The sequence below is a fragment of the Coturnix japonica genome, chromosome Z (assembly GCF_054131305.1).
Source record: "Coturnix japonica strain WE chromosome Z, WE-NBRP24, whole genome shotgun sequence".
Taxonomy (NCBI): domain Eukaryota; kingdom Metazoa; phylum Chordata; class Aves; order Galliformes; family Phasianidae; genus Coturnix; species Coturnix japonica.
The window spans coordinates 2,733,754-2,747,593 of NC_140702.1; the positions used below are offsets into that span (position 1 = coordinate 2,733,754).

A 13,840-nucleotide genomic window follows, 5' to 3' on the forward strand; every position below is an offset into this window, starting at 1 on the left:
GGCAAGAGGTTGGACTGGATGATCTTTAAAGCTTCCATCTATACCCAAACCGTTCTATGATTCCATAGGGGAAACCATTTTATTACTGCCTCTGAAAACTCAGGCGATATTAGAACTGTTTTCAGAAATAAGTAGGTGAGAAAAATACATTTCCTCACTATGACTTAATCACAAACAGAATTTAACCTTGACCCTCACCTGGCTTTTGCTGGCAAAGCAACTTACAGCTGTCAGCTTGTTTGGACCATTTAATGCCTGTCCCCTTGTATGAAACAGACTTTTCAATGACTGCGTATGCTGGTGTGCTGCTAGACAGTGGGGAAAGGGGTGTTTTTTTCTTTTTGAAGATTTTGGAACATGATACTGGTGGAAATGAAAACAAGTTTAGGGCTATCTAAGCTGTTTTGGTCTGGCAGGGAGGAAGTTCTTCACTGGCAATTGATATAGTTCAGATGTTTTCATTCAGTTCATAGCACTGTCAGGAAATGTGAGTGGGAAAGCTGTCCTCAACAGTACAGTCCAAAGACTAATTTGGGCATTTGGGGAAGGCTGTGTAGAAAAGATTCATGTCTTAAATGTGCCCATTTGCCTTCAATTCCAGAAGCAGAAGATGCTTTTATCAACAAGCAGAAGGTGCAGAAGGAGGTGAAGGCTGCACCAACAGAAAATGCCACGCTGAGCTGCGAGGTGGCCCAGGAGAAGACTGAGGTGAAGTGGTACAAGGAGGGGAAACTGATCACCTGGAGCAAGAAGTTCAAGGCTGAGTCAGAGGGCAAACAGCGTCGGCTGGTGGTGAGCCAGGTGGAGAAGAAAGATGCAGGGGAGTACAGCTGCGAGGCTGCTGGCCAGAAACTCACCATCAAGATTCATGTAACTGGTAGGAAACACGTTTTGCTTGATATTCTTTGATTATTCCATAGTCTGACTGTGGAAACATCTGTGTGAACGTGTCCTCTTGATTCTGCCATGAAACTTTTGGGGAGGATGAAAAGAATTGCTTACAAACGTGCAGGTAAAATGATTATTTGCTTTTAACAATGTTTCATCCAGCTCTTCCCCTACAACTACTTTTATCATCATCTGTCCATGGATGTCCAACTGTGATTTGTACAATGTGCAACACTGCTCTACCAGTTGATATTTCAACAGTAGTAGTTACAGATCTCTACTGTGGCTGCACTGAGAAGGTTTGGTTGTCGGTGTCCTAAGAACTTTTAGTCAGAGGCATTGCACTTGCCTTTGGCTTGTTGAATCCCACGTTGACGACCATTCGTTCCATGTTCTGTAAATGTAATGATCAGTCGTGAATCCATTGATACCTTTCTAATTGTACGTTTCTCATTAGTCTGAGAGTTTAGCACGGAGGTAGATCTCTCACTCCAGCTGCAGCAGAGATTGCTCTGGTGTCAGTATATTTTGCACAAGATCCGGTAAATTTTAACTTAGACTCCAGATAGCCGTGGGCACATCAGCTGCATTCTGAGTGACCATTAGTGAGCTGGCTGATGACAAGGGTTTGTCTTCTGTTTTATTTGTAGCTGCACTCTACTGGTTTTTGCTCATAAGTCAACTTGTTCTCTGTTAACTTTACAGTTCTCGTCTTGTATTCTGAGCTGATCAGGACAGGGAATCTGTTTTCTCCTGTTCTTTCTTATGGCAGTGAACACATTGGAGCTTAATCCTGGTCAAGGTTTGGCATTTGATCAGCTCTGTGGAGGAGCAACTGTACTGGGAGTCTACTGCCTTTCTGCTCACACAGACCTGGTGTCCTTGCAGGGCATAGCTTGCGTTCTGTTCCCTTGTAAAGGTTGCAGTCTTTGCTCTCTCCGTCTTGGGGCATTCTGCTCCTTCAGTCCCTGGTGTGCAATATATCTCTGCTCCTGTAGTAGACAGTTTTGCTGCTGCCTGTGGTGTAGACTCTAAAGTATCAGCTCTTACTGTTCCCACACCATGTGGATGTTATTCTGGGGCCTTTGGATCTGTTCCGTGAGTTGTGTAGCTCATGCTTTTGGCTCAGGAAATTGGCAGTTTCAGCAAAGAGTGGATTACAGACAGGGTAGATTTGGGAGGTATCTGTCAGAGCAAATGAAACATGAACGTTGACAGAAAGACTATGGCAACAGCTGGAATCAACCAAGTTAATCCTCAGCAGCCAAAGCCAGCCCACGTCTTATTGCAGAGGTGTAGGGAGAAAACCCAGAAATGTAGTGCTTTTCCACTTGAATTTTGCTAGCTGAGGGCTATTATTAGCTGTTTGCCTCAGAAACCAAAGGTTTTCTGTTCTCTTTCAGACCGGATGAGCTCATGGCTGCACAGGGTAATGTAATACCTCCTCCTCTGCCATACGTGGAGAGTGCTTGCCTAGCTACCATTGCTGTATTTCTCATGTGTACCACTGTAACATGACGTGCCAGTCCAGCCCTCACTGCAAAATGATGTGGTGTGAAAGTCAGGAGGGATTATGAGTACTCTTGGAGTGGTTGGCTCTTTCACTACAGGAATCCTCATCTTACTAGCTTCGCCCAAAGTGGAATGGAGTCCTGAGTCTTAATTGATCCTCTTCCCATTGCACTCAGAAAGCTTTTCAGGGTTCCTCTACCCCAGGGTTCCAATGGTAGCACAGAACAATCCTATTTTAAGGACATGTTGAATATTAGGTACTCAGTGTTGAGTGTTACGGAATGCAGATTAGACCTTCTTGCTTAAAAGAAACAAGTGCTGCACACCTTGGAAACCTATAGAAAACTAGAGTAAAAAGGGCTGATTCTGCCATCTCATTATCTCAGTATTTGTGGTGCACGCTGAAATCCTTACTTGAAGTGGGCCAAAGCTCCATTGCATTTGTGAGAAGTTTTGCATCACCTGGTTGGTCTAGGCCATGTTTGTTGTCTTGCTAATAAGCAAGCCTTCTGATCTTCATCAAATCATTGCGGTTGGAAAAGACCACAAAGATCCCCACATCCAGCCTCAACCCATCCCACCATGCACACTGCCCACGTCCCTCAGTGCCACATCTCCATGGTTATTGAACACTTCCAGGGATGGTGACCCCACCAGCTCCCTGCAAAGCTGTGCCACCACATCACCATTCCTCTTCAGAAGAAGGTTTTCTTAACATCCAACTTGAACCTCCCCTGAAAACCATCAGTCAAAACAGGGGCTGTTGAAGATGGGCGGAGAGAATGATGCTTCTACAGTCAATACAAGCAGGGAGATCAAATGTAGAGTGTGTCAACTGCATTCTTGCATTGGCTTGCTGCCCTGCTCCCTGGCCTTCAGTGGACTGCAGTGCTGGTGGTAGAGCTGTGGTGTGAATCCTGGGATTGCACGTACTGCAACGGTCAGCAGCACAGCAACTTGAGCTGAACTTACCCTCCTGGGCAGCTGCTGCCACTCAGAATTCAGACAGCATGCAGAGGAGAAAGTCATGAAGGAAGGGAAAGGGATGGCAGCAGAAGGCTTCACAGAGTGACAGCGAGGAGGGAGGAGATAGGGGACAGGTCCTGGAAGGGTTTGCCATGACTGCTGGGGAGCAGGAGCCTTCCCGGTCACCTGAGCTGGGTATGCCTGAATATGCTTGCACGAATGATCTGAATGAGTGGTCTTCCATGTCTCCACTGCAAATAAAAGGCAATGTCAGTCCCCCTCACACCTACTAGTCCTGCATTCATCCTTGGAGCCTCTGTCTTGGTATCAACATCAGGACCCTGGGATCTTTCCTGGGACCCAGACAAGCATAGGAAGCTTCTTCAGAATTGGGCTGCTGTTAGAAGCTGGCTAGCACTAGAGAAGTCCATGATGTAAGTGCGTCAGAAATATTCTGCACTTCTATAGCCTTTTGTAGGGCAAACCATTTAATAGAAGTGGGAGCCCATTTATTTAGGGTTTATCTGTTCTCCTACATTTCAAATACTAGGCGTATTTGGACCCTCTTGGTTTCTTCAGCTCCTAGGTTCTTTCTTGCCTAGATTTGACACTTTGTTTTAACAGAAGAGCTGATATTCTCTAGTGAAGGCTATTAGTTTGGGCACAAGTGGTAACCTAAACCTGTTCCAACCTGTACATAAAACCTGCAAGATGGTCTCATTTCAGTCCCTCAGTCAATACTTTTTCTTTTCTTCCCTCAGAGCCAAAACCTGTGTTTATAAACCAGGAGAAGGTGCAGAAAGAGGTGAGTGCTGCCCTGGCATCAAGTGCCTCCCTCAGCTGTGAAGTAGCACAGGATCCAACTGAAGTAAAATGGTACAAGCAGATAAAATATCTATTTTAATTTCCATGCCTTTGCTTCTCTTCTAAGCAGAAGCTCTGGATTTCTTGTTGGATCATTTTCTTCCTTCCCGCTCAGCAAAAGATTCTATTAGCCATATTCTTTATGTTGTAACAGATGATGGATGAGCTGTTATAGAATTGTGAGGCATAGAAACTGAAAACTGCTGACTTTAAGGATTTGAGAAGTTACTAATTTTCCTGTTTCAATGTCTTTCTCAGAACCAGAGGCTAAATTTGAAAAGGAATTTGTCCAGAAGGAGACACTCGTTGTTCAAGAGCATGAAAGCATCACTCTGACTATCTCAGTAACACCTGAATCTGCTGCAGTGAAGTGGTACAAAGATGGAAAGGAAATCAAGACGAGCAAGAAGTATGAGATCAAGAGTGATGGGGCATCCAGGACTCTGACGGTGATCCTGGCAGAGAGCACAGACACTGCTGTGTATGCTTGCCATACGCATAAGACAAAGAATGACAAGCAGGAATTGGAAGTAGAAGTGAAAGGTGAGCAGATAGAAGCCTGCATGTTGTGTCCTTCTTTACAGCTGCTCTTTTCTTATGGGAGGATGAAGTGAAGAAGATTGGTCTCTCTTAACAGCTGTTCTTAAAAGCTTGACGCTTGAATTGCTGTTGCAGCTGCTGTAGCAACCCCAGCATAGACCAGAAAAGACCTTCTTGCCTCCAGAGATCCAAGTTTGTCCTCTGCTGCCCACTTGAGAGCTCAGGGACTATGGTGGGTTCTTTTCTAGTGTGTGCTCTTCACTGTCTTCACCCAGTTTCTATCTCTTCCTAAAGTAGTTGGTAGGGTGTGTTCAGAGCCTCAGCTCTTCCTGACTCTGCTAAGCATGTCAGAGCTGATGAGGAGGATGTAGAATGGGGTTTGTGTCCCTTCAGACACCTACACTGGAGAAATCTGCAGCTGGCATGCACCCCACCAGCTCCCTTTGGCTGTGACTGCATGGGAGTGGTTGCTAGCAGGTCATGTCAACAGGTTGAATGTGTCACGTTCCCAGATCTCTGATTCCATTGGCTGTGTCTCCAGTGACATGAAATACAAACGTGGCTGCTGGGGTTCTTCCATCTGTACAGATTTTTAATGGTAGTCAGGCAAATTAGACTCTGATGTTAAAAAACAGAACAATCAAAGCAGCAATAGGAGACAGTCCCAACCAACCGACAATAGCAGCAAAAAACCACCACACATCTCATTAGGTAGAAGATTAGAGACACTGGAAGGTAGTCTTTAAGCCTCTTTAAAGCACTGTTCTTACATTGCAGAAATAGAATGATAATATAATTCCATGCTGATAATATCTCCAGATTTCTCTCTTCTGGGTTTCTTTCAGCCTGCCATGATCCCCAAGTGTGTCTGTTCATGGGGTTTTTTATTTGGTTTTGTAGAACACGTTTGTTAACTTGTGCATTCTCATAGTTCTTTTCTTTCCTCTGCTTCTTAGAAATCCCAGTGAAGTTCACCAAGAAGCTCGAAGCTGTTAATGCTGAGATTGGAGGCAGTGTCACTTTAAGCTGTGAAGTGAGCCATGCCAAAGGGAAGGTGGTGTGGCGCAGGAATGCAGTTGAGATCAAACCCAGCAAACGTTTCCAGATTGATGAGGAAGGGGTCAGAAGAACCCTGACAATAACAGGGATCCGGGCTGAGGATGAGGGAGAGTACTTCTGTGAGTCCAGAGATGACAAGAGCAGCATTACCATCACCCCCAAAGGTATGTCTCTGGAAATGAAGGCTGACAGTGCGGAAGGATCCTTGGCTTCCCTCATCAGCCATTACAACACTGCAAAGCTGAGTTTATTTGTGTGTTTATGCTGTTCTCTGTGTTAACAACTAGTACAAAACTTGTCTTTCTCTCTAAATAGCTGTGGAACAACTGCTTCTGAAGAGCACAGCAGTTAAGTGGGCAAATCAGCCTTCAAGTCTGGAATTAAGCATCCCAAATGTAAGATGGGAATTTTTTTACCCCTTCTTTGCCTCTTTTCTTCTTGCATCTTTGTAGATGCAAAGAGGATATCCTCTACAGGCAGGAGATGTGAGTGTGAGTTATGGTGATCACTTCCTGCGGGTCATAAAATCTGATGCTTCCAATAAAATCATTGACTCTTTTGGCTCTTTGAAGGTGCTCATACATAAAGGAGCTCATACACTTAGGGACACATCTTTCATGTGCTCCTAAGTGGTTTCTTCTCCTCCATCAGCTCCCATGGTGGTGAAATTTGTTGGTTCAGACTTTTGTACTAGGAGCTCAGCAGTGGTTAAAGCTCACACTTGTGCAAAGTAAGTAAACAAGCTCCTGCAATTCGTCTCTACTCTGTTTTAGCTGTGGATTAGCTTGAAAGTTCCCTTCCATAAGCTTTATCGTTCCCTTCTGTAAGTCTACTTACACAGACTGAGTTGCTTAACTTGAAGTCTTGCTCCAGGATTTTGAGCATATTATTAGCAAAAAATATCACAAATAATTTCACCAACAATTCTCCCCACCTATATGTAGCTTTCCTTTTTTTCACTGGAAGGGTTTACACTGGCAGATAGGGTGGGCATGTAGAAACAACCCCATTAATTCTCACGAAGCTGTGATTTCTCTGACTGGCCTTTGTTTTGTGATTCTGCATGCATGCCCCGTAGCTAAAGCCTGGATGTCTTCCCCAACACCTTCAGTCTCCCATCCTTACTTAAGTTACTCCATAGCAAATCTCTCTGCTAGTACAAGAGAGTTTTTATTTTACCCCTTCTGTGAGGCAGCAACTGGATGGGAAGGGTGAGATGAGGGAGGACTAGGTTGTTTGGGTGCATTTTTATTTATTTATTTATTTTTGCCTAAGAGCCAACTGGGAATCAGAGATCCCAAAAATTGAAGACGAACTGTGTCATACTGAGCAGGGTTTGTCAAATCACTGGCATGCACTGTTAGGACATCTTCTTCATCAACATATTCCGGGCTGAGAGTTGTCACAAAATTCTGCTTCTGTGTCCCAAAATGTGCACTTATCAATTCTATTGGCAGTTATGCCAATATTCTATTCGCAATTATGTCAATAATGCATATAAGAATGTTATGCACTGGGCCATTGCCACCAGGGTATCCCTCCAATATCAAGAGGATTGTTGTAACATGATTGTCCCTAGTACAAGTAATGATAATGTGCTCAAAACAATAGGTTTTTTTGTTGTTAATGACAAGTTCTAGTGAGCATGGAGAGTAGGCACTGCCTTTCATTATTCCTTATGCCAGATGCTCCTAGAGACCTCATTCCCAACTAAATCCACATCCTTCTTTCTCCTTCTCAGAATTGCCTGTGAAAATCAGCAAACCATTGGCAGACATTAGCATCACTCAGAAGGACAAGGTCACATTTGAGTGTGAGCTGTCCAGGCCCAAGTGGACGTCAAGTGGTTCAAGGTATGGCATGTAGTGGTATTTTCATTTCTGACTTCTCTGGAAATGAATGAGAGCCTTTAATTTCACTTCCAAGGGATGCAAGTCTGAGCTTTTGCTTGATAGCTTTTGCACTGCTCTCTTTTCTTTATGCTCTTTTACTTGCCCAGATCAGCAATCTTTGTTATTCTGTCCTGAGTTCATTTATCAAGCTGTTTTGGGTTTCTTGTGAACTCCTGAGGTCTTGCTGCACAAAATATTGTTGGCTGGAGCACAGTCTTGACCTTCAAATCTAACATAGAAATTCTCAGCCAGGATTTTGCAGCCTTGTTGTGAACTGGGTTTTAGGGTGAAATCTCAGTTTTCTTTGCATGTGACAGTGTGAGAATTTGCTCTGGCACTTTGTGTACCTCCGCGGTGCTCAGCTGTTCCTTCTCCCTTACTTGGGGATAACGTCATTTATTCAAGGTGATGTCCAAACGGGCTTGTTAACAGTCCTCAGCAGTGCCTTAAGCTCTCATATGTCAGCCAGAATTTCTGCATGTTCTATAGCTGTTCCTACATGTTGAAAACACTGCACTGTGCTTAAGCTTCAGCATATGTTCCAGTAAGCACAGTTCCATTAATTCTGGGGGAGTGGATGAATTAAGCATAGATCTGAAGGCTGCCTTTGCTCAGTGCAGAGATGGAAGGACTCATGGAGATGTGACTTGATATTTTCCCTTCTAGGATGGGAAGGAGCTCCATCAAAGTAAAAAAGTGGGTGTTACTTCCCAGGGAAATAAGAGAAGCCTCATTTTTCACAAGTGTGAATATGAAGATCAGGGAACATCCACGTGCCAAGCAGCTGAAGAAAAGACATCAGCTACCCTAAAGGTACATGGTATGTTTAACTGAAAGAGCAAATAAATCCTCTTATGGTGTTTTGCACCACAGGAAGAAATGCTTCATGGCAGTTTGGGCATTTCTTGGTTAGTCACTGTGGATACCTTTCTCTTTCTTCTTTATGCTCAAGGCAGATTTTCCCTCCATGTGTTGCACTGGTTAAACCCCAGTTTGTAGCTCATCAGCAGGCTCTGAAGCATCAGACTGGTTACTGAACACACGGGTCTGCTGTGCCCTGGTAGATGCCACCTTCCCAAGGGACGTCTGAAAGGATTTCCTACTAGATGCTGTCCTCATGTGGCCACTTGGGTTCAGTGTTAGCATGAACATGAACATCTGTCCTGTCCCATGACTTTGGTGAACTCTCATTTTCTCTCTCAGTCTGCAACCAGTTTGGGTTGCTGTTTCAGTACTGGCTGTTTTATGCAGCCATTCCATTTGCTCTGGTTTAGGTTCTTTTTTTTTTTTTTTTTTTTTTTTTTCTCTTTTCTTTTTTTCAGGCATCATTTCTATACAGTAGGCAAAGCCAGCCTATTACATTTGATTTACAGTTTTTAGCTTTGGCTGGTAAGCATGTCAGCTCTCAGACATTTTCATCAACAGGTTTGAAGAGCTGAAATGAACCAGCCTGGTCACACTGGTCTGTTTTTGGTGGTGTAATGAATTTATGAATTTAAACTGATTGACCCCATAAGGTTTTACAATGTATTGCTCACGTCTGGTGGAGCTATCACAGCAACGAGTTTATATATTTAGCATTTGGGGAGGCAAATGGTTGGGGATACTCTTTCATTTGCTTGCATCTCAGAGTGAATCACCAGTATGTGAACCATCCTTCATCTCCTTTGTATTGCTTTTGTGTGTGTCTGTGTGTGGTTTCCCCTGTGAATTTCATCCTTTCCAGTTATATGGAAGTTCTCTTTTGAGCAGTGAAATTAGATGTTCCATCAGCAGTCATAATGGTAAAGCTGAGTTGCCACCTTATCTGTGTCCTTTTTGTCTGGCGTCTCAATAACTGCTGCCCCACCACAATATCTGCCTAATACTTCAGCTCCATGGATGCCTCCTTGTGCAAACTGAGAGCCTGTATTTGGTGTGCATTGATCTGGGCTTACATCTGTGCTGGTAAATGCACTAGTGCATGGACTAAGCAGTCCTGCCTCCTGTGCTGTGGGCATTGAGATGGGGCTCCTACAAGCTGCCCATTGCAAGATATTTAGAAACTAATTGCTGCGGAGGTTTCCATCCTCTTTTCAGACTAACTGAAATTTGGTTAGTGGGATCAAAACAGAAGGGGCAGGGAGGGAGAGCTGACCAAGGACTACTGATGGAACAACTATGAATCCTTGGTTCCTCAGGATTCCCTGCAACAGCAGTTGGCAACAGGAGTAAGGGGGCTCAGGAGGACACTGTAGAGTAGTGTGAAAAATGAGCGAAGAGAGTTACTAATTGATCCCTCTTGGAAAGCAGTCCAAGAGTAGTCCTCTTCATAAACTCTCCCATTGTGTGTGGTTTTATCTTTATGAGGTGTTCATAACAAGTGATGTGTAGATCTCCCTTATCTCATAATGTCTTTGCCTGCCTGCAGTGAATATGCAGGATACTGGATCATATACCAGCTTCTTTGAATTACTGCTCATGTCAGGAGATAAAATCTGCCTATTCTTTGAACTAACACTGGCGAGGGTTAGTTATTCTGGCTACCGAGAGAATGACACAGCAGATTAAACTCATTCATTTCCTTCTTTGTCAAATGCCTTTTCATCCAACTGCATGTCCCATAGAAATTCAGAGCAGTGTTGGCTGAGGGAAGTGGAAATATTTATCTCCTGTGTGTATCTGCCACCCTATTTGTACATGTCCCTCCTGGCAGAGCGCAGAGATTGGAGGAGTTGGATTAGGCAGTGGTTTCGCTTTTGCTCACAGAACCACTTGTTCTGTGGTCTCCCAGCTACGGGAGTGTGCAGCTACGGGAGCTGCAGTTCGACTTGATGATCTTCAAGGTCTTTTCCAACATGGGTAATTCTATGATTCTATGATTCAATACAGGAACTCTGCTCCTGAGGTTAATCCAAGTTGTATCCAGACCCTTCAGAAGGAAAGGGAAATAGTAGCACAGAAAAACGGTCTGATTCTGACATAAATAAGTGCAGACCTGGAGAGTTAAAAGGGATTGTGTGATGTTCAAGGGATTTTGAAGCAATGATGTCCCCTAGGTAAGATTTGTGGCTGACATTCCCCATACATTGTGGGCACACAAGCTAAGGAGAGACTAGTGATGAGCATGCAGAGAAGCCAATGGTTCAGACAGGTTTGTAGTGACACGACACTGTAGAGTTCTGTCTAGTTCTCCTTGGCATAGTTTGGAAAATAAAGATGAGGTGATTGGTGGTAACCAATATGGCTTCATCAAGGTCAAGCCATGGCTGACAAACTTGGTGGTCTTTCATGGTGGAGTAACAGCATCAGTGGATAATGGGAGAGCTACTGACATCATCTACTTGGACTTGTGCAGAGCATTTGATCCCGTCCTGCATGACATCCTGGTCACCAAAGTGGAGAGAAATGGTTTTGATGGATGGACCAGTTGCAGGATAGGGAACTGGCTGGAGAAAACTTGTTGTTCAGAGCTAAGTTGCTGTATTTAACCAAAGTAATTATCAATGTCCGTGTTTCATTGAACCTCTATTCCATTTCGTAATGCGAGGAGTTTGATATCGGGATGGGAAGGTCATGGTTTGATTTGGATGTTGGAGTAAGAATCAAAAGATCTGGGCTCTCTTCGGGTTGTCAGTCTTATTGTCTGACTTCTTAACAACATTCCTTTCTTTCTATTATTTTTTAATGATGTTTTAAGGCATTTTGAGCTGATAGGTGTAGTGTTCATGTGCAGTAATGCTGACATGAGTAAGTAGGGTGATAATGTAAGGGTTTTTTACATTCCTTCTAAATCTCTGCTTTCTCTTGTTCCACCCTTCTTAAAGAGCAATCCATTAGTCTAGTATAGGAGTTGTGTGATGAGGATGTGACTGAGCCTGAAGAAGCCAAATTTGAATGCGAGATATCCATTCCTTCTGTGAAACCTCGCAGGTGGTATCTACGTGGGAAGTCTTACAGGCTGGTAGAAACTTTATTATGCAGCAAGAAGGTACCATCCACCGGCTGACCATACCGAAAACCACCACTGATATGACAGGCACCATTCAGTTCTCAATTGGCAAATCCAAATCCACAGCCAATCTGCTCGTCAGAGGTAACATATCCAGGCTTGGTTTACATCATGAAGATGAAGAATTAATTAACGTACAGGCTTCCTGTTACGTTTCAAAGACTGGAGTCTTTGAAATATTGTGTGTGTGTCTGGAGGGTCTGCTCCATTTCCAGTTCAAAGTCGTTGGACACCAAATGAGACAGCTGCATCTCAGTAAAAGATCTGTTTGAATAGTTGTTGAATAGTTACTATGTGCTTACTATTCAGATCTACAGAGCTGAGGTTTTGTCCTTGGCTATACCAAAGAAGTCAAATCAGGTGAAATTAATTGTATTTCTGAACTAGACAAGTTTAAGTTTGGTAGCACCTAAATTTGATGCAGTTTGTCATTGATTTCATCTGAAAGAAACTTCCAGGCTTTTTATCTGCTGTTGTCCCCAGCGTAAGAGTCTCCATTCACATCCTAAAGTACTTGTTATATTTTCAACTCACTCTTAATTGAATAATAGCCTCAACTGGGAGTAATTTAAAAAGCACAGAACAAGAGCTGGACCTTGCATTTGGTAGATAATATACAGTATTACTTTATAGAAATGTAGTCAGTTGCATTCCCTATAGACAATCATTTGTTTTATCTTTAGAGTGGTTCAAAGAACCATTGTGAACATGACATTAATTGCAATGGAACAGACGCAAGAGACTTTCCTATTCTTCCAATTGTCCTCATCCTTTCTTCTCTTCCACCCCTGCTTTGCAGATTCCCATATACAAATCACCAGGAAGTTGGAGGACAAGACAGCTTTGGAATGTCATTCTGTCATCCTGTCCTGTGACTTCAAGCCTTCTCCAAAGGTTATGAAATGGTTCAAGGGCCACACACCCATCGAGCCCTCTGAGAAGTACAAGATCAAGAGGGATAAGCATTCAGCAGAGCTCAAGATTCTGAAGTTGAAGCTGAGCTGGTGTGTACAAGTGCAAGGCAGGAATTGCAGGGACTGAGGCCACGCTGACAGCTGAAGGTATGAGCAGGGAGGGTGGCCTCTTCCATGTCCTATTTCACCTCCGATTTCTCTTCTTGAGGTTGATTTCTGACATTCTCTCCTGCTAACTTTATTAATGTATAATCTTCACATAGATGATTACACAAAGATCATCTAGTCCAACCATTCTACCACATCCCAGTATGATTTATAATAACAGTGGTAACAGTTCACCTTGTTTCCCCACAGCCCACAATGTAGAAGTAACGAAGCAGCTGCAGGATGTGGAAATTGAAGAAGAGAGCTCTGCTGTCTTCTCCTGCGAGCTGTCCCATGATGTCGAGGACGTGGAATGGTTCCTGAATGGCAACCTCCTTTACACCAACAATTACAATGACATCAAGAATGTTGGCAATTGCTGCACACTGACAATGAAGCAGGTTAAGCCTGAGGATGCTGGCACAGTGACAGTGAAGTCAGACAAGGTGTCAGAAAGCGCGCGCCTGAAGGTGATAGGTGGGTCTGATCACAGCCCTCCTGGATGTAAGAGATGCTAAGGAGCTCCAGTTCATTCTATTGTGCAGCAGTCCTGCTTCTAAAGCTCACCTCTCTGGGGTGACAAGTCATCAGGGGCTTTCTTCCAGTGGAAGGTTCCATTGCAGCAGATATCAACGAAGGAGGATGGTTTTGGTGTCCTGCCAAAGCATTCCATTGCTTTTTACCATCATTTTACTTAACACAAGGAGACTTACAAGAGCAATTTCTTTTACTGCTTCAGTAGCATGCAGTGTCAATGCTGTTGTCTGCAAGGATTTATGACTGCAGGGAGAGATCATTCAGAGTGTGTGTTTTGCCTCTGGAATGACTAATGGCCAGGCTGTGAACAACCTGATCTAGCTGTGAATGTCCCTGTTTATTGCAGGGGATCTGGGCTAGATGGCCTTTAAGGGTCTCTTCCAGTTCTAAGGATACTGTGATTCTAATCTGCTCTCCCCAGCAGTTAAACTCTTTTACTCAGTGCGCTCAGAGTTTGAAGGATTTCCTCTTTCTCCTTTCTTTTGCATTTGGTGGATGTTTTTTCCCCAGTATAAACATCTGATGTGTGA

At 43.7% G+C, this 13,840-nt stretch overlaps 1 protein-coding gene across 4 annotated transcripts in view; it reads left to right on the forward strand.

The window, feature by feature from the left end:
* LOC146753464 (obscurin-like protein 1) overlaps positions 1-13,840 on the forward strand; it is a 50,245-nt gene that overhangs the window by 30,215 nt on the left and 6,190 nt on the right. The window contains exons 2-8 of one of the 4 annotated variants that reach the window (XM_085530541.1): positions 4,489-4,773; positions 5,727-5,993; positions 6,145-6,224; positions 7,571-7,682; positions 8,388-8,534; positions 12,512-12,773; positions 12,984-13,250. In XM_085530541.1, the coding sequence (XP_085386667.1) occupies positions 4,489-4,773; positions 5,727-5,993; positions 6,145-6,224; positions 7,571-7,582 (644 nt within the window). In that variant the 3' untranslated portion in view covers positions 7,583-7,682; positions 8,388-8,534; positions 12,512-12,773; positions 12,984-13,250. Of the gene's footprint in view, positions 1-4,488; positions 4,774-5,726; positions 5,994-6,144; positions 6,225-7,420; positions 7,683-8,387; positions 8,535-11,369; positions 11,797-12,511; positions 12,774-12,983; positions 13,251-13,840 lie in introns of those variants that run through there. The other 3 variants (XM_085530538.1, XM_085530542.1, XM_085530540.1) reach the window with 3 other exon arrangements.